Consider the following 24,881-nt stretch of genomic DNA (forward strand, 5'->3'; position numbering starts at 1 on the left):
TCCTTGCTATACTCAATTTTTTCTGGAGTCATCTGTATAAGCAGTTTTAAAAAGTATGAATGCACTGATACCACAAGTATACATTCATAATATTCTGGATATTTTAGATAAGATTTATTAAGCAAAATTGTGAGATGATGTCATTGTGTCAGAAAATTAATGAATAAATCAGTTTATAGGGGTTCTCATAAAAATAAAATTCGCAAAATTAATTTTGAAGGGAAGTTCTCTCGAAATAAACTTCGACTAATTTTTTTATTTCGAAAGTCTTAAATTCAAGGTGTCGCACGACATACATAATTGGCGCTAGTTTTAAAAAATCTTAGCATTCACATGACAGCTTTAACACACTTATTTTGCAGCAAGCTCAAGATGTGGCGAAAATTAACAACAATAGTTTCAAAAAATTTAATCATCAGAAAACGACACTGGATTTTAACTCTATATGTGAAGTTGTGCTCCCGATCATATTATTCGTTTTAGTGGCCTTTGCTAGATCAAAAGTTAATGGAATGAATAAAATACATATCGAAGAACCTAAATTCCATGACCCCATGGACAGATACGACATATATTCTCACTCAGATGCTGGGGAAATAAACTTTTGGTACGCACCAGGCACGAATTTTACAAGAACAATAATAAATAAAATTCAAAGCAAAATTACAATCCCAAAAGACCGTAATAAATTATCTAGGAACAAAAAAAAACCTTAAATTTACGATGTATAATGTTGTAGGTGTAAAAGAATTTGCCTCTAACAGTGAACTGTTACTAGAGTTTGATGGAAAAAATGCTACAACCGTGATAACCGCTATTAATTTTAATGTCGATGATCCACATCATTTGAATTATGACCTAACTCTGTAAACTAAATATTTTAAATGGAACACTGATAAACTATTTATACCTGAGTTCAGTTCGGAAAAAGAAAGTAAGTGTCGTAAGTTTTCGTAATCTGTAATAAACATAATCCGTTTTCAGGAGTCAATCATTATATATATAAAGGTTTTGCTGCGATACAAATAGCCATAGATACATCTTTCGTGGAATTACATTTACCTAACGATCAAGAAAAGAAATATAAAACGGTTGATTTTTCTTTACAACGATTTCCAGATCCACCTCGCACAATTGATTCCGGAGTCAATATTTTATTATATGTCTACTTTTTACCAATTATAACTGTTATGAGTTTCATATGTTTATTTCCGTCAGTATTGCAACGAGTTGGAGAAGAAAAATTTTCAGGAACTAAAGTACCTATTATATGCTATTCCTTACAAATATTACTGTACAAAAATTTTTAGGAATATATGAAAATGACTGATTTGAATTCATCTTTAATCTGGTTGGGATGGTTTATACACGCGCTGATGACCACTATATTCACCATTATGATAATTGTGGTATTGATGAAAGTGCCACTGTGGGGAGTCTCATATTCATTGATCGAACATTCAGAGGGCACAGTTTTGTTTACACTCTTGTTCTTGTACTGTATGGCAACTATAACCTTCTGCTTTTTGATTGCCTGTATTATTGATACACGTAAGTATATATATCTGGTTAAAAATTCAATGTTAGGTATATAATAAACTTCATGGATGGAAGGGTTCGTTTGGTAGTTAATTTCGTTTATGCTTTTCCACAAACCTACATTTTGTTGCTAGTAACTGTTTGACACTCCTAAACATCAAACAACTAAATATCATATTTTAAGTTAAATGAGACCATGCATTTTGGGAAGGGAGCAACTTTTTTTTTGTTTTCGTAAAGAAGTCAAAAATGAGTGTTAAACTTTTTCGGAATTAGGGGTATTATCATTCGGTCCAATTATTTTTTTTATCCGCATTTGACACTCACGACCGAATCCCCTACTTAACCTAAAAAAGTTTTTATTGCGGATTCACTGGACTAATAATTTGAAATTTTTGTTGTGTAAAGATTCTCACCACAGTCCAAAACACATCAGTACAATCAATTTTTCATAAAGCTTGTAAAATGCTTTGTATGTGTGTTGACTAGTTATTACGATTTTGTTAACTTGTTGATATGTTTGTTTGTTTTGTTAGTTTTTTATTGTGTATTGAAAATATTTTTTTAATAATTTATTTCAGCTTCCATTGCAACAATAGTCGGAATGTTATTTTGGATTCTATCATACTTTATCCCACAATCATTTTTGAGTTTCCATGAAGTTTTACAGTGGAAATATAAAATCCCTTTTGCTATTTTCCCTAATATGGCACTTTATTATGGTTACTCTTCTATATTCGTATATGAAATGACAGGTTATTATAGTCACAATTCGATGTTCATTCAAATTATGCCAATACAATTTTTAGAGGTTGGCATTCAGTGGAGCAATATTTTCCAGCCAGGAAGTGGAGCCGATAACGATGTAACGATGGGAAACGTTTTCATAATGCTGATATGTGACATAGTGTTATTCATGACGCTCACACTTTACATAGAAAATGTTAAACCAGGACAGTACGGAATTTCAAAATCATATTATTTCCCGTTAACCAGCTTTGTGACTGTAAGATTTTTTTTTGAGTTTATTACTTTTCTTGTGGCAAATTTATTTTCGTTTTTAGAATTATGATGTACAAATTTATTGTAATGAAAAACTCCCTTTCAAGAACGTTTGATAGCCTCAAAAGTGAATGCTTGATGAATATTTCTTTTTTTCTGTCACAATTCTTTGTAGATGCTTATAGGTCATGAAATGTTTTAGTTTGTAAAAAAAAGTATTGGGCAATTGAAGCGAGGAAATCGGGTTCAAAACGCATCGGCAGGGAAATTATTGCAAGATTTTGAAAAGGGATCAACACAAACACCGTGTATTCAAATTATCAATCTTCAGAAGAAATACTCCCATTGTGTGGTCGTGGATGATTTAACAATGGATATTTACAAAAATCGCATAACAGTATTATTAGATCAAAATGGTGCTGGAAAAACCACCACAATGTCTATTCTAACAGGTAATATAGGTACGCAATTGTTTATAACATGACTTAATTCTGTAAAATCATAAGGAATGATCAACGCAACAAATGGTGTTGTGTTAATTAATGACAAAAACATTCAGACACATTCAGATGACGTTAGGCACCTAATGGGTCTTTGCCCACAACACAATCTACTGTTCCCAGATTTAACTGTTGAAGAACATCTAAGGTTTTTTGCAAAAGTAGGTAGTGGCCCTAAAACTATGGACCCTCTTATATAATTTTTTTTTGTAGTTGAAAGGTTCCAATGATAGCAATGAAGATGTCATAAAAATGTTACTAGAGCTTGGAATTTACGAACAAACAAATACAATGGTAAACTCCTTATCTGGCGGAATGAAACGAAAGCTCTGTCTTGAAATGGCTTTAATTGGGAATCCAGAGGTAATGTTTCATTGCTGTAAAAATCTTTTGGGGGTTATATTACATATCTACATTGTATCATATTCAAACTAGTGTTAAATAAATATCTTTTCAAAAATCGTACAAAATATATACATAAGAGTTTTTGGTAGATTTTGATTTTGGATGAACCAACATCTGGAATGGATCCAGAATCTCGTCGAAAAATTTGGAATTTGCTGCTGGAGTACAGAAAAACTAAAACCATCTTGATAACTACACACTTTATGGAAGAAGCTGACGTACTTGGAGACAGGATAGCCATCATGGCAGACGGCCGATTGCAATGTTATGACACACCATCAAACCTGAAGACGAAGTACAGTAAGTAATCTTTGTAGTTTTATTTTTACAAACAACTTACATGTGACAAAATTTTAGATACTGGTTATCGCTTAAATTTATTACTTGATTCAAATGCTGATAAAATTGAAATAGAGAAAACCGTCGGGTCCGTTAACTTGGCACCACCAAGTTAATGAATTTTACTCAAAAGCTAGCACCTCGTTGTTCTAACCTACCACCAGCTAGCACCACCAATCAAAAAGCTATCACCTAATAGTTTAGAGCTAGCACCAACTAGCACCATTAGTCTTATAGCTAGCAAAGCGCATTTTCCAGATGTTCGAAAGATTCGGCAGAGTGAAGACTCTGTCGTCTATCTATTGCCACTTAACCAAGAAGAATTTGCAGGAGGGATTAGTGCTTTGGAAAAGAATCAAAATACTTTAGGAATTCAAAGCATTAGTATGGATTTAACAACTATTAATGATGTGTTCTTAAAGTGAGAATAGGTGACTGACGTGCAATCATTTTAAATTACGGTTTTTGTAGGGTTGGTACTAACCAAGATGGCATTGATGGCGAAATTAAAAAAGCAGTAGAAACTTTATCGGAAAATGGTACGTTTTATCCAGTAATATTCGTCTGTACAACTTTGAGCATACTGAGTGATTGAGTTTGGTATTCACACGCATATGTTTCAAACTATTAATACAAATACGAAATATGACACACCATGTTAAACTATTTAATCATTTTTTTGAAGTAACAATCAACTTAATTGTTTGTATTTATGAAATCTGACTGATTTTTTATTCTATTTTAAAACCTTAATATCCTCTCATATGTATTTAAAGAAAAATGAAAAACAAAAAATTGTTTCTACTAACTGCAAACTCCTAAAGTTTTCAAAAAAAATTAGTTCAGTTTTCTTATTACATTAACATTATTAGTATTATTGTTACAAACTTGATTTTTACGCATCATGGATATCTACACTAGTAATAAGTCATAAGTCATATTTAGAAATTGTTACAATAAATGTGTATAATTTTCAGTAATTCTGGGACACCACTTCAAAATTTTATCAGTATTCTTTTTTGTTCCAGGTTGGCAAGCAAATTTGCATGGTAGACCCCGCACTGTAAATCAACTTTTAGCACTAATAAAAAAACGTTATTACTTCCTTAAGAAAAAGTATCTCAATGTGATTCCATTAGTAAGTATTTTCGTCATTATTTGTAATGAAAAATTAGTACAGTACCAGCCAGAGTAACTATTTGGGACACTTAAAACCCTACAGAAAACTTGAAAGCGTTGGCGCTTTGTCAGTTTTAAGTGTTCAAGAAACTCTAGTTATAACATTTTAATAGATAATAATCAATAACATAACAAATTTTAAAGTAAATTAAATAGCACTCTCAACCATGTGAGCTTTGAAAACAGGAAGTGTGGTAAAGTGTCAGCTCTAATAATTTCAAATTCATTAATACCCACTGAAACAGTACTTGTTGGTCACGATGTACATTTTGACATAATCTATCTAGGATTAGACAGATACGGAAGGCGAGATCTACTTTTTTGGGGTCATAAAATTTCGAGAAAATTTGAAAGTAGCCAGCCGCCAGATGGGCCTATTATTTACTTCCACCGCTTACACTTGAGAAGTAAAAATGTGCTATCAACTTTGTGTTAGTCATAAAAGCATATTTTTAAACACTATTGTACCTATCGTATGTAACTGACTCTAATTATATTTATATACAGGGTGATATTGAGAGGTACGTACAACAAAATGGACAGTTTTTCGCGAAGTCGAAGAAGCCTGAAAAATTTATTTTGTGTTATCAAAATTAAAAGGGGAAAATCAACCCTTATTCAACCTTTTTAGACGCTACTGAAGGATAAATAGGTAAAATTAATTTGTTTTGGTAAATCCTTGCAACTGTAACAATAAAACTTTTGTCAAGATTAAATGTTGCCATATAAACGAAAGATGATCTTTTTATCAGAGGCGTACAACGAATTTGTACATAAATTTTAATAATTTTTATCTTGAAATTTTAGCACCCTTGCTTCGAGACCAATTGCCGATTTTATTTTGTACTTACTTTTCAATAACACGCTATATAATTAACGGGGGTAATCAAATTTTAATTAATTTTATTTCAGTTTTTTGTTTCTATCTGCATTTTTTTATTGGCCATATGGTTATCAAACTCAGACAGTTATGATGGTGGTGGTCCATCAATAAACTATTCCTTGCAAGTATATGGAAAGCCCAAAGTGTACTATGGTGGTGAAAAGTCTTCAGATCCTGTTATCAATAACTTGAGAGATCACTATAAAAAATTTATAACCGATGAAAACGGAGAAGCCGTATACAGTGAGAATATTTCCGATGGTATGTGTTCTACATTTTTTTATTTGTTTTTGTGTGAAATTTTGTTGGGGTTGCGCACCATAAATACACACCGTATATCGTTTCTGTCATGACTCATGAAATACCAAAAAACAACTGTCTTCAAAATTTTTTTTTAATTTCCCCATTTCATTAAAGAAAATTTAACAAGCATTTGTGAACGAAAATATGTACACCGAAGTACGTATTTTGTCTAAATGTGTATTAATTTATATCAAATATTTTCAGAAATTCCAAGTCCCATAATGAGCTATTATTAATGTTTGAATATATGTTTTACCGTTTCATTTCAACATTGATCGAAACATCGTGAATGTGGCTATCCGCATAGGTTAATTGAAATTAAATATCATTTATAACTTCCAAATATACAGGGTTGCTAAAAAGTATGGAAGCAATTGAATATCTCGGGAAGTCGGGAACGGTTATGTACTTAAACATATTCAAGCTCTATTTTTTTTTAAATAGCACCACTAGTCAAATCGTCAAGTGCTGATATAGAACCTATCTAAATTTATATTGACATGCATTAACTGCCAATTTAGTAATATCTCCCCAACCAACACGTCAAATTAGATTAAATCAAGATGATTAGGTATTAACAAAAATTAAAATTGATTTTATGATTTCAGACATAATAAAAGAAGGTGTCAAAAACATAGCCTTTTACAAGAAGCACATGATCGCAGCGGTTGAATTCAACAGTACTTTAGATGAAACAGGAGTCAAAGTAAATGCCATGTATTCATCCGAATCACTGCATGGAGTACCAATTTCGATCAATCTTGCAACGAATGCAATTGCTAAGGCATGGCTCGGTAGTGATTTTTCCATTAATACACATAATACGCCCCTGAAACCAGTGCGCTCTCAAGATGCACCTTTTGAATTGTCCGAGGAAACCGTTGCAGGTGTCTGGTTAACCTTGATTCCTATAAGTATGACTATAATTCATTTATGTGAATTGATCATTTACACTTTAATTTATAGGCATACTTTTCTTAATGTGTAATTTTATCGTATTTCCGTATACCGAAGTATCAACACATTTCATGCAAATCCAAATTACTGCAGGAATTAGAACATATTTCTATTGGCTAACAAATGTTGTCTTTGACGTAGTATTTTCACTCGTTCCCATGATGATGTTGTTTTCCATTCTGTTATTAGTAAATCAGCTTGTCTATAATTGGCGTGCTTTCAATACAGCAGACGTATGTAAGTATTAAGTACCTACCAAATATGTTTTAAATTTTGTAAATAATCATCTCGAAATCTCATCAGAAGTTACCACTGATTTTCTGTTTTTTCAGGGGCAATGTTTGTGATATATGAAACTTACATAATAACAGCCTTGCCATTTACGTATCTATTTAGTTTTCGAAAAACTGCAACAGGAGCTTTTGCCCTACTTCTTATGTTGGGTATGTTTTTCGGCATTGTTCCATCATCAATCATCGCTGCAGTGGAATTTTGGAAACAAGACAGCTATATTAAAATTGCAAACTGCTTAAAACCGGTGTTAATAGCAACAAACCCCCAATTTGCTCTAAGTTATATAAACTTCAAGTTTGCGAAGAAATATGTTGAAAATTTCAACTGGAAATACATGGACCCAAATAAACGCAATCATATTTGTAACACCAATCCAAATCCCTGTTGCAGTGGTATGTATTTCTCATTAAGTATCTGTTTATGCAGTTCAGGTTGTACTGGGTGCCCACAGAAACCAGTTGGTGCCACCCTTAAATTTTTGTAATATATTCTGTACCTGTATATATAGGCTGAATCACTAAGCGGGCGTTCCTCCATATGCCAGTAATTATTAGAAACAAAAAATAAAGTCAAAACCTAAAGGTGTATGTTTCTTTGAGGACTATACTCTAGAATTATTTTTAACGATACAGAGTATTCTGTTTTTACGGCGTAACACACAACTTAGTATTTTTAAATGAAAAACTTTATATATTTTTACATAATTTGATTGACGTCTTCTTAGGCTTTACAACCAGAGTTTATATTTGATGAGATGTTGCCACGTTATTCCTATTTTCTTGAATTTTTTTAGCAATGGAAGGCTTCACAAAAAATTCGCAATAGGGTCGCGCTTAGTGACTCATCCTGTCTGCCTCCTATTTTAACTCAGTTTAAGGGTTATAAACTCATAACAGCAAATCAATAGTAGAATAGATCTTTGAAATATGCTGTGATAAATATAACAAGAAAAAGGCAATGTTATGAAAATTTACAAAAAATTACAATTTACAATAGAATCAAACTTTAACAACAATAAAAGCGAAATAAACGTTTTGTACCCGACTGAACACTTCTATGTTTCAGGGGAAACGACTGAATGCCACACATACCAAAATTATTTTCTAAATAAACAATTTGGAATTGGAGAGGATCTTGCATTAATGTTTGTAGCATTTGGACTACATTTTGCACTCTTAATTTTCATAAATAGTGAACTTTACAAAAAAATTGTACACGTCTTGAAATATCCACACTCGTTTAAAATATTTAATAACCGACATAAAAATAGTGAAAGCGAAGAAGATATCGAAGATGCATCTCTTCAAATTAAAAACTTAACTAAAACATTTGGAGCCAAAACCGTGGTGAAAAAGTTAAAATTTCATTTAAAAAATAATGAATGCTTTGGATTACTTGGTGTCAACGGTGCTGGAAAGTCTACCACAATGCGCATATTAACTAAGGATTTGTTTTTCGATGATGGTAGTATTTCTTTAAACTCAGAAAAAGAAGCAAACCAATTAACAATAAACCAATCACAGGTAATAAAAATCTTAATAAACAACACCTATTCATCACTGTGTATTTTTTAGTATTCTCAAGAAATAGGCTATTGCCCTCAAGAAAATTGTTTGAATTACTATTTAACTGGACGAGAATTAATACGTATTATAGCATACTTAAGAGGGTATGAGACTAAACGCATAGAACAAATAACTAACAGTTTGTTGATTTCATTTGGTAAGAAAATTATATTAGTGTTATATATTTATGTTTTTTTTTTCGTTTAAGGTTTAAATCAGTACGCTGATCAACCATGTTCTGAATACAGTGGAGGAAATAAAAGAAAACTAAACTGCTGTCTGGCATTTTTAGGATCTCCTAGAGTCATTTGCCTCGATGAACCCACTAGTGGTGTTGATCCAGCAAGTCGAAGAAAATTTTGGCGTATATTGTCATTATTCAAGCAAATGAAATTATCATCTTTTTTGCTTTGTTCTCATAGCATGGAAGAATGTGAAAATTTGTGTGATGAGTACGTATCAACTAGGTATGATGAACTTTGAAACGAGAATTTTGTTTGTAGAATAGCAATTATGAAAAGTGGTCAAATTAACGATCAAGGGAGTCTTTTGTATCTGAAAAATAAATACCAAAAAGGATTTAAAATAGTTGTGACACTTAAAAGTGAAACAAGCAATTCACAAAAAATTAAAAACCACATGTCAGAAAAGTTAAACGCTCAATTGAAAGAAGAATACGCTGTAAGGTTTTATATTATTAAAAAAAAATCCATATAAATAGATTTTTTTATATTTATAGAATACAATAACTTACGAAGTCCTGCATGATAACCAAAGGTTGAGTGGATTGTTTTCAAACTTAGAGAAGATGAAGGAAATATATAAAGAAGAAGTGGTGAATTATGAAGTGAATGCAATTTCATTAGAAGATATATTCTTAACCATTGCTGAAACTGAAACAACCCCTTAGCTTGAGGCTAAAACTGATGTTAGCTTATAGCAAATAAATATATACTTTGTATTTGGATACAAGTAAACTGCAACAAATAATATATTTAGGAACGAGCATTAGTTGGGTCCCCTTTTACTTCTACCATGTTGCACGTACAACCGGAGCTGCATTCGAACTGTATAAATGTATAAAGCGTATAGGTATAATTTGAAATTTCACTATATCCGACTGAAAAAGTATTGTTACGGTTTTAAAGTAAAGTTAAATAAAATTTATATTTCACTAATTTTTGTTGTGTCTACCTACTACTTTCTGGTTCTCGAGATAAAGTTACTCTTTTAATATAGGTATTTTTATACCCACATATAGTACAATAATTGCATTTTTCTTCAGTGTACTATAAGATAGTGGCTATTATTATTACAAAATTAATGAAATAATAATTATTGTTTTCATTTTTTCAAAATGAAAATCGTTGCATATTTTTTTTATTTTCCAATAATATAAATAAAATTGTTCTTGCTCTAATATAAACAGTTGCAATATTAGTTATTATTAACTAAACATGCAACGTAACACTTTTCGAAAAAATAACGAATCCCGTGTAAAGTTTTAAAAGCTTCGTGTAAAGTATCTGGGTACAGGTACCTACTATACAGGGTGTTTCTTTTATTTGATGCAACCCCTATAACTTTTTTATTCTCAAAGATAAACCTGTAGTTCTTCGAGCAAATTTGTATCATTTTAAAAGATCTATGTGATGGCAACCTCACATTTGTATTATCACTTCCATTAGAACCGGAAATAACGTCAACTATATATATATATATTTTTTTGCTTCATTTGTTTACGAACTTGATTTTTTTAAATGGCACATATTATTAATGCCTTTTTGAATAGAACTTTTTTTCCTGAATTCATTGATATAGCACAATCATACTTTGTTTCTGACTGAAATGGCAAAATAAATTATTAAACAATAATTAAATAAATAAAAAATTATTTTTTTAATTAATACTAAACAATAAATAAATTATCCAATCACAACCAAAACTATGAGTAAACTTCTGTTTTCTACAAAAGATACTCAAAATGCTCTTCATTTACTCCTGGCAGTAGGAAAAAAGAAGCTGACTAAACTTTTGTAATGAGTTAATGAGAATTTCTGGACGAATACTAGCAATTTCGTTACGTAGGCTTTTTTGTAAATCTATTGATATAAACGCGATTCTTCAAATAGCCTCATAAAAAAAAGTCAGGCGGTGCCAAATCCGGTGACCTGACAGGCAGCTCAGTAGTACCTCTTCGGCCTATCCATCTATCAGGAAAAGTTTCATTTAAATACTATCGCACTTGACGTCCAAAATGGGGTGGAGCACCGTTTTGTTCAAACCAAATAGTTTCTACTAGTATACAAATTTCATTCGAGATACACCCACATAAAACTTTATGACAGATAATGAGTGAAACCCCTGCACAATGGCAACAGTAATTTATTGCTTTTAACACCTTATGCGACCAGATATCGGCACGTTCCGGTGGAATTTTTCAGGGCCGTACTGTGTTAAAAAAATAAGGTGAAATAAAAGACAAATTGTATTAGTTAAATAATATTTATAAGATTATAAGTCACTTTCAGACTCAGATGAGTCGTTATTTATTGAAATTATAATTTCGTTAGGCCGTGTATTTACAAATGTTGATTCAACTTTTATAACATGCCGAATACAATTCTGTCATTTTTCAGAAGATATGAGTTCTGATTGTTGTCTAAGGAGATTTACTACAGCGGGAGAACTTTCTGGACGATTATTATATTTTCTAATATTATATCTATAACATTACCGAAAGCAGGTAAAACTTTCAACTCAACCCGAATACGGCTCTGTATAAAATGACCTGTCAAGCCCTTTTCATAATTTATGGTTGCGGTTTCAGGAGCACCGATTTTTGAGTGAGTGGTCCCATAAAACTTTATGTGGGTGTATCTCGAATACGGTAACTATAACTCCGGATTTTGGTAATTGGGAAACAATTCTCTAAGCGTTTCCGCAACAGCCTTAAGTATCCCTCAGAATTTAAATTCCCATTAATAAATAAAAGCATCATTTACTTACATGGTAACCAATAATACCGCACCAAACATTCAGTTTTTCTGCACGTTGTGTGTGAATTTTCTCCATCCAGTAGGAATTTGTGTCAGACCAGTACCTACAGTTGCGTCTGTTCACCTGACCATTTAAACAACAGATTCGTCAGAAAACAAAATCTTGTCCTAAGTCCTCGTGAAATAGTTTTTCACAGTACAAACATTTTTTTTTCCAAATGCTTAAAGTGCACGATAGTATGGTTTTCAGTCATAAATTGGGAACTATCTTGTGATTCTATGTCCTTAATGTTAAAGTCTTTTTATGCAAAAATATTCCTGGGATAGTTCCAAAGGTCAATTCATAATAAATTCATCCTACTTCTTAATTTTATTTTACAGTTTAGTACAAAGTCGTGTACATTCGTTACTACACCATTGTACAGTTGGCTCCAGAATAATAATGACTTAATGAGACTTCAAAAATTTTGTGTCAAAATAGTGACAAATATTTAACAGATTTGTCAAATTGATAAGAGACAGGTACATTTTACATTGTACAAAAATTCCATTCCCTTTTTTTCTGGAGTCAACTGTATCATAATGTATTAGTTATATTGCATTGTGTTTATTATTATTATTATTATTACTATTGTGTAGCGAACATGCCTTAGCACCAAGGCGCTCCACTAATACCCTTTCGAAGATGCTGCTCGTACCTCGCCCTATCACCCCTAAAGGAACCACCCTCACTCGTCCATTGGCTGTTTCTACGACCATGGACCGGCGAAGAAGGGGATGGCCGCTGCATAAGAACCCTCCCCAGCAGAGACATAGTGGAATTGACCGAACTTGGTAGCACAGCACCTCTGTGTCTTCCCAAGAAGCGCGATCCGGGTGAAAGAGACAAAGTTCTGGTACCCGAGCAGAAGAAGGAGGGGTTTTAGGGCGGTAACCAATCCTCCAGTACCCCGTGGGTCGAGGAAGTGGCCAGAACCAACACGGTGGTCTGCGTAGGCATTTCCTTTCCACCAAAAAAGAAAAACTTGGCAGGGCTAACTCAATCTTTTTCACCCACCACGTTACGCTTGGCGGAGGTGACGTAACTCACGAATTGCCCGTATAAATAAATAAATAAATATATAGTATAGTTATTGGACTTTATTATCGCGAGTACATACAATGAAAAAGTACAAAACACTATATTTTGGAAAACAATACTATACTGTGATGGAAATACAAATTTTATAAAAGATTTAATAGAGCTTTTTGTAACATAAACTACAAATTATGGTTATTATTTACTTGCAATTATGATTGCTGTAATAATTATAATTATTGTTCTTGTTAACGGTGTGTATGGCCAGCTAGTTGAATTACCTGAAAAAAAAAAAGTTAGTCCTGAATAAACAAATATACAAAATATATATATATATATATATATATATATATTATTCTAATTTTATTTCACAACTAACTTTATTTGAGTGTAATGAAATCAATCAGTGGATGTCAGTAGTTGTGGAGGTTATATTTCAAAATCTTTAAAATTCATTGTGTGCTGTAAATGTTCAAATTTCCGAATTAACAATTTTTCTATATTTGAATGATCAAATATTGTTATACTTGCTGCTACCAAAAAAGTGAAATAAACGTATGTGTGTATGTATACTATGTAGGTATATGTAATGTGATAAAAAATACTCCTATGCGACTATAAATTGTTTGAAACAAAAGCAGTGTCTTAAATGACGTTTTAAGATTGCATTACCGGTTAGCGTCGTTTTTTAGCTACCAATTCTTGAGCTAAACATATTCGATAATTTTATTTTAAAATGCTACAAATTCTTGTTTGATTATTATCACTAAGAGCAAAATCTATTAAATATTCTTCAGAAAGCAAAACATTCTTGTCAACATTAAAAGATAAAAATTATGATGATAGTCCGCTCTCAGTATGAAGTAGAACAAGAGTGAAACAAAGCATGTAACATAGTTTTTTTATATTTTTTTTTTATTGTTATTATAGTCCGATTGGGTAGAGGGAAATACCTGTTATGCCCGCGTACAACAGTCATTATTATTGATCCGATATGAAGTTTCATCAATTGCTAAGAGATCCATTTATCGCCGTCACCCATATACTTATCAAAATTAATTTTGAAACTTAAAAGTGACGAGCTCTTAATGACATAATCGGGTAGAAAATTTCAAACATTGAAAACACTATTAGACAAAAAATATTGTCGAGTTAAGGATCGGAAGGACTCTTTCTTTAGATTATAACAGTGTCCTCGCGTTTTTGTTCCAACATTTAAAGCGTAAATATGGTTAATAGGAGATCCTGTGTTAGTTACTGCTAAAAATGTAGTTATTTTGTTTGTATACTTGACAAATAAATTTGATAATAATGCTGTTAACACGTTCGTTTATATTATTGCAATGCAAGTATTCACCTGGTTCAATTGAATGATTTATTAGTACTAAGTGCAATTTCCAGTATCCCTCGTTGTATGGGTAACGCTGCAATCGACTCAGAGTTACTTCTTTCTGAATCTTAGGATTCACTTTCATTTTATATCTTTCCCATCGTTCATTATTGTTCTCATTAGATGAATGTATAAAACAATTAGTATTATTATATATTGCCAATAGACTGCAACTGTCACACAAAGAGACAGAGAGAATTAAATAAACCTCCTCGGAACCTGGAATTTGCAATTTGTTTGTATATGTCTGTTCTTTAGTGTCGCTGGTGGCTTCTTTATACTCATCTAAAAATAAAAATAACGTATTAATTACGAACAAATTAATTAGGTTTAGAGCAAACATTAGTTTCGTAAGAGATCAGCTGCTTTGTATCAAAAATTTCTTTGGAAAAAATGTTTTTTAAAGGATAGATCTAATGCCGGTGTAAAGGTTAATTTGTTAAGTTCTTATAACCAGTATGTTTCTTTTCTGGTTAGAAAAAAAAGTGTGTAAATTGAAAACTAATTTTTAGGCGAATGTAACTTTGTATTCTACATGCAGTAACTCACGATAATGGCAAATGAAATCTAAGAAGTCGTATGTTTTTAAAGTACACTAAAAAGAGTAAAAACCAATTCATTTCTAAATGTTTGTTGCACAGAAATAGCAAATAAATAGTGAAAGATTTTTAATTTTTTTTGTCTGTCTTACAACTTACAACATCATACATCTTTAATTAAAGGATAAGAACTATATTAAGTATGCTGATATACTCGTACAGTGTAGTTAATATACTTACAATCGTATATTTTAAAGTTTGCTGGTACCGGAGTTCCTATGGTTAACGTCTTTGGAACATTAGTGACCTGTTGTATTAATGTTGTATAATTTTCATAAATGAACAACATTCCATCCTTTACACTAACAGTAAAAGTAGTCCAAATCTTTTTATCGTTTATTTGATATGGGTAATAAAATTGGCCTGATTCTGCGGATACAAAAAACTCAATATCGGTTGTTCCGTTTACCGAAAAACTGTAAGACTTCTCGAAGTTCACAAATATTTCCTTCCGTTTCTTTATAACGAATTCTGAAAACAATAAACACAAGACCTAAATTTTAATATGGAAGTTAGGATTTATATTTAAAATTAGGTTCATTAATAGTTATTTAAATAAGAAGGAATGTAACGACAAAGAAGATTACGAAATTTTTACAAGAAGCGTCACTGTCACCAAATAGAAAAAACAATTTCTAGTGCCCAGGCTCACCAAAGTGTACAGTGTGTTTAGTAAAGCTGTATCGAACTGTTCTGTGTTTGTTCATTGTAGGCGTACATACATCGCATTTCTGTCGTCACTTATTTCATACACACATTTTAACCGTTATAACTGTTTCTAACCATGCCATTTTAAAAACCATCGTTGTAAATGTTCCCTTATTGTCATTCTGACTTGACGTTTGAAAATAAATCTGAAATTTTGACACTCTGAATTTATTTTGTCAGCAATGCTAGCCAAATTTATACTTTAAAAGTCAACATAATTTGACGTTTTTTGAAATTTTTTGTCCGCCATAGTACAAGTGGTTTAAATAAAAAGAACAAATGACAGTAACATTTTATCCCTTTTTTTAAATCAATAGTATTAAGTATTTTTTAAAAGTATGGTAACTTAAGAATCAAAAGATAAAAAATTAAATTTTATAAAAACAAAATAATTAGCGGTGAATTTTACCTTGCGATCAATTGACTATGCAACAAATTTACATGCGACCAATTTTCCTGGCATAAATGACAAATTATTATTTAAGTCAACATTCAACCTTTGATAAAAATCAATTTTTAAAATTCCTGAAAAGATCCAAGGCACAGACACTAGTGTCGCTTCTTGTTCAAATTTTGTTAATCTTCAAGTACGAGCCGAGGCAAAGTCGAGACTTATCGCTTGCCGTCTGTATATTCCGTGTTACTTATTGACCCTTTATACTATACGCAAAGCGAGTAGACATTATATAAATTTCGATGATAAAGAATGAAACAACATCGTTCAGGCGAAGTCAGATTTCTGCACGGCCAAGTTAAAATTAACCAATGAGCGACGGATTACGCATGCGTTTCCGGTTGCTTTCTATCAACTTCAAAAGCGGTTTGTTGTCACAGGCATTAAATACATACAGTATGTGTATTTAATCAATGTCATAGGCATTTAGTCTGCTGCCGAATACTATTTCCAAAGAGTCAATTACGTTTTTCCCGCCGCCCGTCGAATTTCCCTGAAATACAATGATAATTTTTTTGAGTCACCCAGTATACGCAAATCCAAAAAATATTAATGGAATGATAAATCATAAGTACAGACCCATCATATTTTGTACTTGTAGGAAATATATTTTGACTAAAAATTTACCATGCCTATGATAACTGTAAAAGGCCTCCAAGATTTCAAAGCATTCGGTTTTGCAGTTCCTGATTAAATCAATTAAATAAATTCACCCATACATTAATTTTTTTGAGTCACCCTGTATATGCAAATCCAAAAGATATGAATGGAATGGTAAATCACAAGTACAGATTCATTATATTTTGTATATTTTAGATAGGATTTATTCGGCAAACTTTTGAGGTGAGCTCATCAATTTTTTGTAGGGGACAAGTAAATATATCTTGAATAAAAATTTGTCATGCTTATCATCACTGTAAATCAGCTGGAAGATTTCAAAGCATTTGGTTTTGCAGATTCCAAATTAAATTGCAAAATGTTGTTTCATAATGTGATTTTTTTTTTTCAAAAAATCTGGACGTTTCGGGTAAAAACTCAATTTGGAGTTATTATAAACTACATGTGTAGGACTATTTAGTTATTTTATGCTATTTGAAACCCATTTACTATGGACAATTTTGAAGTGACGTCATCACGTTATTGTTGGAAATGATTTGGCAAATTTTGGTTAGCGTTTTACCATCTACATGATATTCCTAATATAAACACAAAATTTCACAACAATCGACCCAGGACTTTCGGACAGACGGAAACGGGAGACCTATTTCTTCATCTTCTAGGGGTCATGCTACGCTCGAGAAGTAAAAATTCGAAAGTTTGATGTTTCAAATACTAATGTGGCTAACCCTATCAAATACGATCGAAATCATTAATTTTCAGAGCCACCACTAGTCTAATAATAATTAATGAACGCATGGTGGAGGCTTTAATATGTACCCGCACACTGTATTACTCCGTTTAAATTTCGCAGGCTTCGTACATTCCGGATGCTGGTTGACGTCTCTCGAGGTCATAAATTTTGGCCACACCAAGAACAAAGGATTTTGAGCCTCATGTTGTTACTGTATACGTTATATATCTATACTTCGCTCGGGAGTAAAAAAAACAGAAACATTTACCTTTAAAAGTATCTTCAAAATCCGGCCTACTTAACAAGTTGTTTGATCCTTTTATATCCCAGTCATCATTTTCCCAGAAATCGCTGCTGAATAAATCTTTTGACTCTTTCAATGGAGATGACACTACATGACTTACTAACGGACAAATAGGCTTTTCCACTGTTTATTGGCAAATAAATTTGATAATAATGCTGTTAACACTTTGGTTTATATTATTGCAATACAAGTATTCACCTGGTTCAACTGAATGATTTGTTAGTCCTAAGTGTAATTTCCAGTATCCCGTGTTATTTGAGTTATGCTTACGTCGAGTCAGAATTGCTTCTTTGTAAATATTAGGATTTATTTTGATTTTGTAACTTGCCCAGCGTTCAGTATTGTGGTCATTAGATGAATACATAAAACAATTGGTATTATTATATGTTGCAATCAGGACGCAAGTGTCACACAAAGAGACAGAGAGAATTAAATAAACCTCCTGGGAACCTGGAAATTGCAAATTGTTTGTATATGTCTGTTCTTTAGTGTCGCTGGTGGCTTCTTTATACTCATCTAAAAATAAAAATAACGTATTAATTACGAACAAATTAATTAGATTTAGAGCAAACATTAGTTTCGTAAGAGATCAGCTGCCTTGTATCAAAAATTTCTTTGAAAAAAATGTGTTTTAAAGAATAGATCTAATGCCGGTGTAAAGGTTAATTTGTTAAGTTCTTATAACCACTATAAGTTTCTTTCCTGGTTAGAGAAAAAAGTGTGTAATTTGAAAACTAATTTTTAGGCGAATGTAACTTTGTATTCTAAATGCAGTAACTCACGATAATGGCAAATGAAATCTAAGAAGTCGTATGTTTTTAAAGTACACTAAAAAGAGTAAAAACCAATTCATTTCTAAATGTTTGTTGCACAGAAATAGCAAATAAATAGTGAAAGATTTTTAATTTTTTTTTGTCTGTCTTACAACTTACAACATCATACATCTCTATTAATTAAAGGATAAGAACTATATTAAGCATGCTGATATACTGGTACAGTGTAGTTAATATACTTACAATCGTATATTTTAAAGTTTGCTGGTTCCGGAGTTCCTATGGTTAACGTCTTTGGAACAGTAGTGACCTGTTGTATTAATGTGGTATAATTTTCATAAAAGAACAATTTTCCATCCTTTACACTAACAGTAAAAGTAGTCCAAATCTTTTCATCGTTTATTTGATGTGGGTAGTAAAATTGGCCTGATTCTGAGGATACAAAAAACTCAATATCGGTTGTTCCCTTTACCGAAAAACTGTAAGACTTCTCGAAGTTCACAATTATTTCCTTCTGTTTCTTTATAACGAATTCTTAAAACAATAAACACAATACCTAAATTTTAATATGGAAGTTAGGATTTATATTTAAAATTAGGTTCATTAATAGTTATTTAAATAACAAGGAATGTAACGACAAAGAAGATTACCAAATTTTTACAAGAAGCGTCAGTGTCACCAAATAGAAAAAACGATTTCTAGTGCGCAGGCTCACCAAAGTGTACAGTGTGTTTAGTAAAGCTATATCGAACTGTTCTGTGTTTGTTCATTGTAGGCGTACATACATCGCATTTCTGTCGTAACTTATTTCATACACACATTTTAACCGTTATAACTGTTTCTAACCATGCCATTTTAAAAACCATCGTTGTAAATGTCCCCTTATTGTCATTCTGACTTGACGTTTGAAAATAAATCTGAAATTTTGACACTTTCAATTTATTTTGTCAGCAATGCTAGCCAAATTTATACTTTAAAAGTCAACATAATTTGACCTTTTTTGAAATTTTTTGTCCGCCATAGTACAAGTGGTTTAAATAAAAAGAACAAATGACAGTGACATCTTATCCCTTTTTTTTAAATCAATAGTATTAAGTATTTTTTAAAAGTATTGTACCTTAAGAATCAAAACATAAAAAATTTAATTTTATAAAAACAAAATAATTAGCGGTGAATTTTACCTTGCAATCAATTGACTATGCAACAAATTTACGTGCGACCAATTTTCCCGACATAAATGACAAATTACGTATTATTTAAGTCAACATTCAACCTTTGATAAAAATCAATTTTTAAAATTCCTGAAAAGATCCAAGGCACCGACACTAGTGTCGCTTCTTGTTCAAATTTTGTTAATCTTCAAGTACGAGCCGAGGCAAAGTCGAGGCTTGTCGCTTGCCGTCTGTATATTCCGTGTTACTTATTGACCCTTTATACTATACGCAAAGCGAGTAGACATTATATAAATTTCGATGATAAAGAATGAAACAACATCGTTCAGGCGAAGTCAGATTTCTGCACGGCCAAGTTAAAATTAACCAATGAGCGACGGATTACGCATGCGTTTCCGGTTGCTTTCTATCAACTTCAAAAGCGGTTTGTTGTCACAGGCATTAAATACATACAGTATGTGCATTTAATCAATGTCACAGGCATTTAGTCTGCTGCCGAATACTATTCCCAAAGGGTCAATTACGTTTTTCCCACCGCCCGTCGAATTATTTCCCTGAAATACAATGATAATTTTTTTGAGTCACCCAGTATACGCAAATCCAAAAAATATTAATGGAATGATAAATCATAAGTACAGACTCATCATATTTTGTACATGTAGGAAATATATTTTGACTAAAAATTTACCATGCCTATGATAACTGTAAAAGATCTCCAAGATTTCAAAGCATTCAGTTTTGCAGTTCCTGATTAAATCAATTAAATAAATTCATCCATACATTAATTTTTTTGAGTCACCCTGTATATGCAAATCCAAAAGATATGAATGGAATGGTAAATAACAAGTACAGTTTCATTATATTTTGTATATTTTAGATAGGATTTATTGGCAAACTTTTGAGGTGAGCTCATCAATTTTTTGTAGGGTACAAGTAAATATATTTTGAATAAAAATTTGTCATGCTTATTATAACTGTAAATCAGCTGCAAGATTTCAAAGCATTTGATTTTGCAGATTCCAAATTAAATTGCAAAATGTTGTTTCATAATTTTGATTTTTTTTTTTTTCAAAAAATCTGGACGTTTCGGGTAAAAACTCAATTTGGAGTTATTATAAACTACATATGTAGGACTATTTAATTATTTTATGCTATTTGGAACCCATTTACTATGGACAATTTTGAAGTGACGTCATCACGTTATTGGTGGGAATGAATAGGCAAATTTTGATTAGCGTTTTACCATCTACATGATATTCCTAGTATAAATACAAAATTTCACAACAATCGACCCAGTACTTTCGGAGATTTTCTGTCTAATAAAAAACCAGGACGGCAGACAGACGGACAGACGGACAGACAGACGGAAACGGGAGACCTATTTCTTCATTTTCTAGGGGTCATGAAAAGTCGAGAAAATGTAAAAGTAGAGAGTCGGCCGACGGACTCGATTACAATACTACCTTTACTTACGCTCGGGAAGTAAAAATTCGAAAATTTGATGTTTCAAATACTAATGCGGCTAACCTTATCAGTTACGATGGAAATCATTAACTTTCAGAGCCACCACTAGTCTAATAATAATTAATGAACGCATGGTGGAGGCTTTAATATGTACCCACACACTGTACTACTCCGTTTAAATTTCGCAGGCTTCGTAGTTTCCGGAAGCTGGTTGACGTCTTTCAAGGTCATAAATTTTGACCACACCAAGAACAAAGGATTTTGAGCCTCATGTTGTTACTGTATACGTTATATATCTATACTGCGCTCGGGAGTAAAAAAAAAACAGAAACATGTACCTTTAAAAGTGTCTTCAAAATCAGGCCTACTTAACAAGTTGTTTGATTCTTTTATCTCCCAGTCATCATTTTTCCAGAAATCGCTGCTGAATAACTCTTTTGACTCTTTCAATGCAGATGACACTACATCACTTACTAACGGACAAATATTTTCCACTGTTTCGTTTTCTTGTTGCAGTGCGACTACACATGAAAGTATCGTTAGAAGTGGGATATGTTTGTAAATGTTAAAAACAGTTAACATCATATTACTGCACTTTTATAATGGTGTACACTAAACGATATTGGTTTCACAATATGTAGCTGATTATTACTTTAAAACTAACAAATTTAGTTCCTATTACTTAAATTTGTGACTACGCCATGATACAAAATATTTCAATTGGGTAAGATAGCGGTAATCAGGTTACGGTTTCAATTTACAATTTTTGATAAGATTTAATTCTATTGTTTGTGCGTCATGCCTTGCAAACCCAGGTATCAAGTGTAATCTAGTGCAATAGTTGTGTCTACATATACCTATAGGTCCTAGGTCTTCGAATTAAATGTCATTGAATTTTCTAGTAGAAAAATAAAATATGAGGCCAAGTATGTTTTGATTACAAATTGAAATTGTTTGGTGTTACTAACGAAAAAAAAAGGTTTTCGTATTTTAGCTGTATTTTGTTTGATGCATGTTTTCATTTTCGAGCGTAAATTAGGAAACTATTGTGGTGGAGTCCATATGACGAAGCGCTAATTTCGTATTTTCTTGACGCTTCATTTAGCTCCTAGGGGATGAAAAATTAGGTCCCTGTTTCTATTTCTTTGTTATCTGTCGGTAACTTCATTAGGCAAGTAGTTTTCCAAACTATTGGACTATAATGACGTTATCGCAAAATTTTGTACACAAATCTTGTTTAAAAACTAGTGTAGGACTTTCGACTTCTCACATTTGCGATAACAGAAACACAGGACATATAAAGAGTTAAGATTCGTATCTAACTTGATAACAAGTGCAATATTAAAACCTATTCTAAAGTTACAAAACTTCCCTCACCTCTGAAGTACAATAAAACTTTTTCGAAAAATTACAAAATCTTATTTCGACAATTTTTTTTTATAAGAACCCTATAAGTTAAAACAAACTTTACAAAATTTTTTGATGAGGTCATCAACATTTTTGCAGAGACACATAATATCAATTTGGTTATGTGAGTAGTAATAATAAGAGTATTTTATTCCCAAATTCTCGGGAAAATGGAGTGCCATTCCTAATTTAAACCATAAAATAAATTGACTCATTCATTAATTTTTTTGAGTCCTCTGAGTAAGCAATTGTAATAAATATGAATCTAATGATAATAATTCACAAGTATAGACTCATCATACTCGTATTTTGCATATTTTCGATTTATTTGGCAAAATTTTGAAATGACGTCATCAATTTTATGAAGGGGATAAATAGATTATATTTTAATCACAGATTTACCATGCTCACGGTAACTTTAAAACGTCTGCATGATTTTAAAGCATTCGGTTTTGCTGTTGCTGATTCGATTAATAAAATAAATTGAGTCATTTATTAAATTTTTGTGTCGCATGTATAAGCAATTCTAAAAAATATAATTTATAATTATAAATTACAAGTATAGACATTTTACATAAGATTTATTTGGCAAAGTTTGACGTCATTACTTTTTAGGAGGTACGAAAAGGGATAAATTTTAAAACTTTTGCAAGCTTCCAGAACATTCGAACGGACGGACAGATGCCCGGTCCGACTAGTTTTGGAGATCCGTCCATTAAAAATGAACACAGGCGGCAGACAGACGGAAACAGGAAACCTTCTTATTCTAGGGCTCATGACACGTCATAGTCCGGTCAAAATAGACATAAAAATAACAAAAACTCCGACAGAGCTGAGTTTTGGTACAAACCTGGGGTACGCCAGTAGAAATAAATTGTCAAAACTCCCCATAGATCCCATGTGTGCTAAAAAAGTTATTCAAGGTCAACAGTCATTTTTTTGGTTTTTTCGATTTTACTCGAAAACGGTAAGTTTTATCAAAAATATAGTTTGGACAAAAATTATAAAGCTTAAAATTATCTACAAAAATGGTCCTTATAGTTTTTTCCCTAAGAATGACCATTCCTAAGATATCGCCATTCTAAAAGTTGAAGGAGTTACAATTCTACATGATATGCACACATTTCCACACGACCTGTGATGTAGTGTACTTGGCGCGTTTTTTTTTAACGTGGTTTCCCCAGTAGGCCTACGGTCTGTTATGACGGAGTTTTATGGGAAAATACTGTACTTACTGGATGATGATTATTGATTTTGATATTGATATAGTTGATTGATTTAAACTATGGTTCTAATTTCTGTTAACATTTTAATTTGATTCATACTCTTCAAATTCGACTTCAACAGTCATGTCTTCTTCAATTTCTTCTTCTTCTTCCTCTTCTTCTTGCTGGATGTTCATAAATTGTTCAACTGAAGCTGAATCAGTTGTCTCTTCATCGATATCACATGAATCTTCGTCTGTTGGATTCCATTGAACATTCGAGCAAGCGTGACCTTGGCAATTAGTGCACGCTGGTGAATACAACAACCCTACTCTTCTACAGCCAAACTTAGTATAACAACCTTTTTTGCAATTGCAAAAAATTGTGTTTAGAAGTTTTTTCGGAGCAGGTGGGAGTGTAGTTTGAATCGGTTCCAAAGTATTATCTGTTAATTTCCAACCCCAGTCTTCGGGGTTCAATTGATAGCCTAGCCATGTGTGAACTTGATAGTATGCCTACTCGATACAAGTGTTGATGAGCAGAAGCCATGTTGGAGGAAGACAAGATAGTTGTACTTGTTTCTTGTTTCGTTTTTTTTTTTTAAGTTAAATATCTATACTTGTCGAAACAACAAATTTTTTTAGAGCTCCATAAACCGTAAGGAGAAAGCAACTTCCTTTTGTGATTATCGTTTGAGGAGACGCGTCAATTTCTTCAAATACTTTAGCGCAATCAGTTAAGTCCTTTTTTCAAGTAATTTCAGTACTCATGTTTTACCCCTTCTGAACAGTGCTGATGTAGTATCGCAGCCGGTTATTACATGTAAAAATAAAATATGGTTTTGGCATTTTGGATAAAAAGATAAACTGCTTGAAGAATATATTTCTGCTCGCTGTTGAACCTTTCCAGATTTTAAAAATTAAATGATTTTATCAATCTATATTAGAAGGGGCTGACTAAGGGATTGAGTTTCTTTTGAGTGTGTATTCTCAGAATTGTTAGTAGTTATTT

The 24,881-nt window shown here is 32.1% G+C and overlaps 1 protein-coding gene and 1 pseudogene across 1 annotated transcript; one reads left to right on the forward strand and one right to left on the reverse strand.

Moving 5' to 3' along the window:
• Positions 1 to 357: 357 nt before the first annotated feature.
• Positions 358 to 9,974, forward strand: LOC135138513 (phospholipid-transporting ATPase ABCA3-like; annotated as a pseudogene).
• A 3,113-nt stretch (positions 9,975 to 13,087) lies between these two features.
• On the reverse strand, positions 13,088 to 21,972 carry LOC135138370 (uncharacterized). Its single transcript, XM_064068336.1, has 7 exons — positions 21,597 to 21,972; positions 18,866 to 19,156; positions 18,048 to 18,365; positions 17,814 to 17,972; positions 15,213 to 15,503; positions 14,401 to 14,718; positions 13,088 to 13,324 (listed from the first exon to the last, which is right to left on the reverse strand). Exons 1-7 carry the CDS (start codon positions 21,841 to 21,843, stop codon positions 13,242 to 13,244), a joined length of 1,707 nt encoding a protein of 568 aa, XP_063924406.1. The 5' UTR covers positions 21,844 to 21,972; the 3' UTR covers positions 13,088 to 13,241.
• Between the last annotated feature and the right edge of the window lie 2,909 nt (positions 21,973 to 24,881).

This window comes from Zophobas morio, unplaced genomic scaffold, assembly GCF_036711695.1.
Source record: "Zophobas morio isolate AGI-343-1 ecotype UQ-CSIRO unplaced genomic scaffold, CSIRO_AGI_Zmor_V1 ptg000030l, whole genome shotgun sequence".
NCBI classification, from domain to species: domain Eukaryota; kingdom Metazoa; phylum Arthropoda; class Insecta; order Coleoptera; family Tenebrionidae; genus Zophobas; species Zophobas morio.

What these genes read in the sequence shown, in the direction of transcription:
- LOC135138370 (XM_064068336.1), bottom strand. Translation starts at nt 21,843, where the DNA reads ATGATGTTAACTGTTTTTAACATTTACAAACATATCCCACTTCTAACG. An exon ending in AAACTTTAAAATATACGATT is followed by an intron (nt 18,366 to 18,865) that starts GTAAGTATATTA and finishes TTTTATTTTTAG; the next exon opens with ATGAGTATAAAGAAGCCACC. An exon ending in TTTTGAAGATACTTTTAAAG is followed by an intron (nt 15,504 to 17,813) that starts GTAAATGTTTCT and finishes TATTGTTTTCAG; the next exon opens with AATTCGTTATAAAGAAACGG.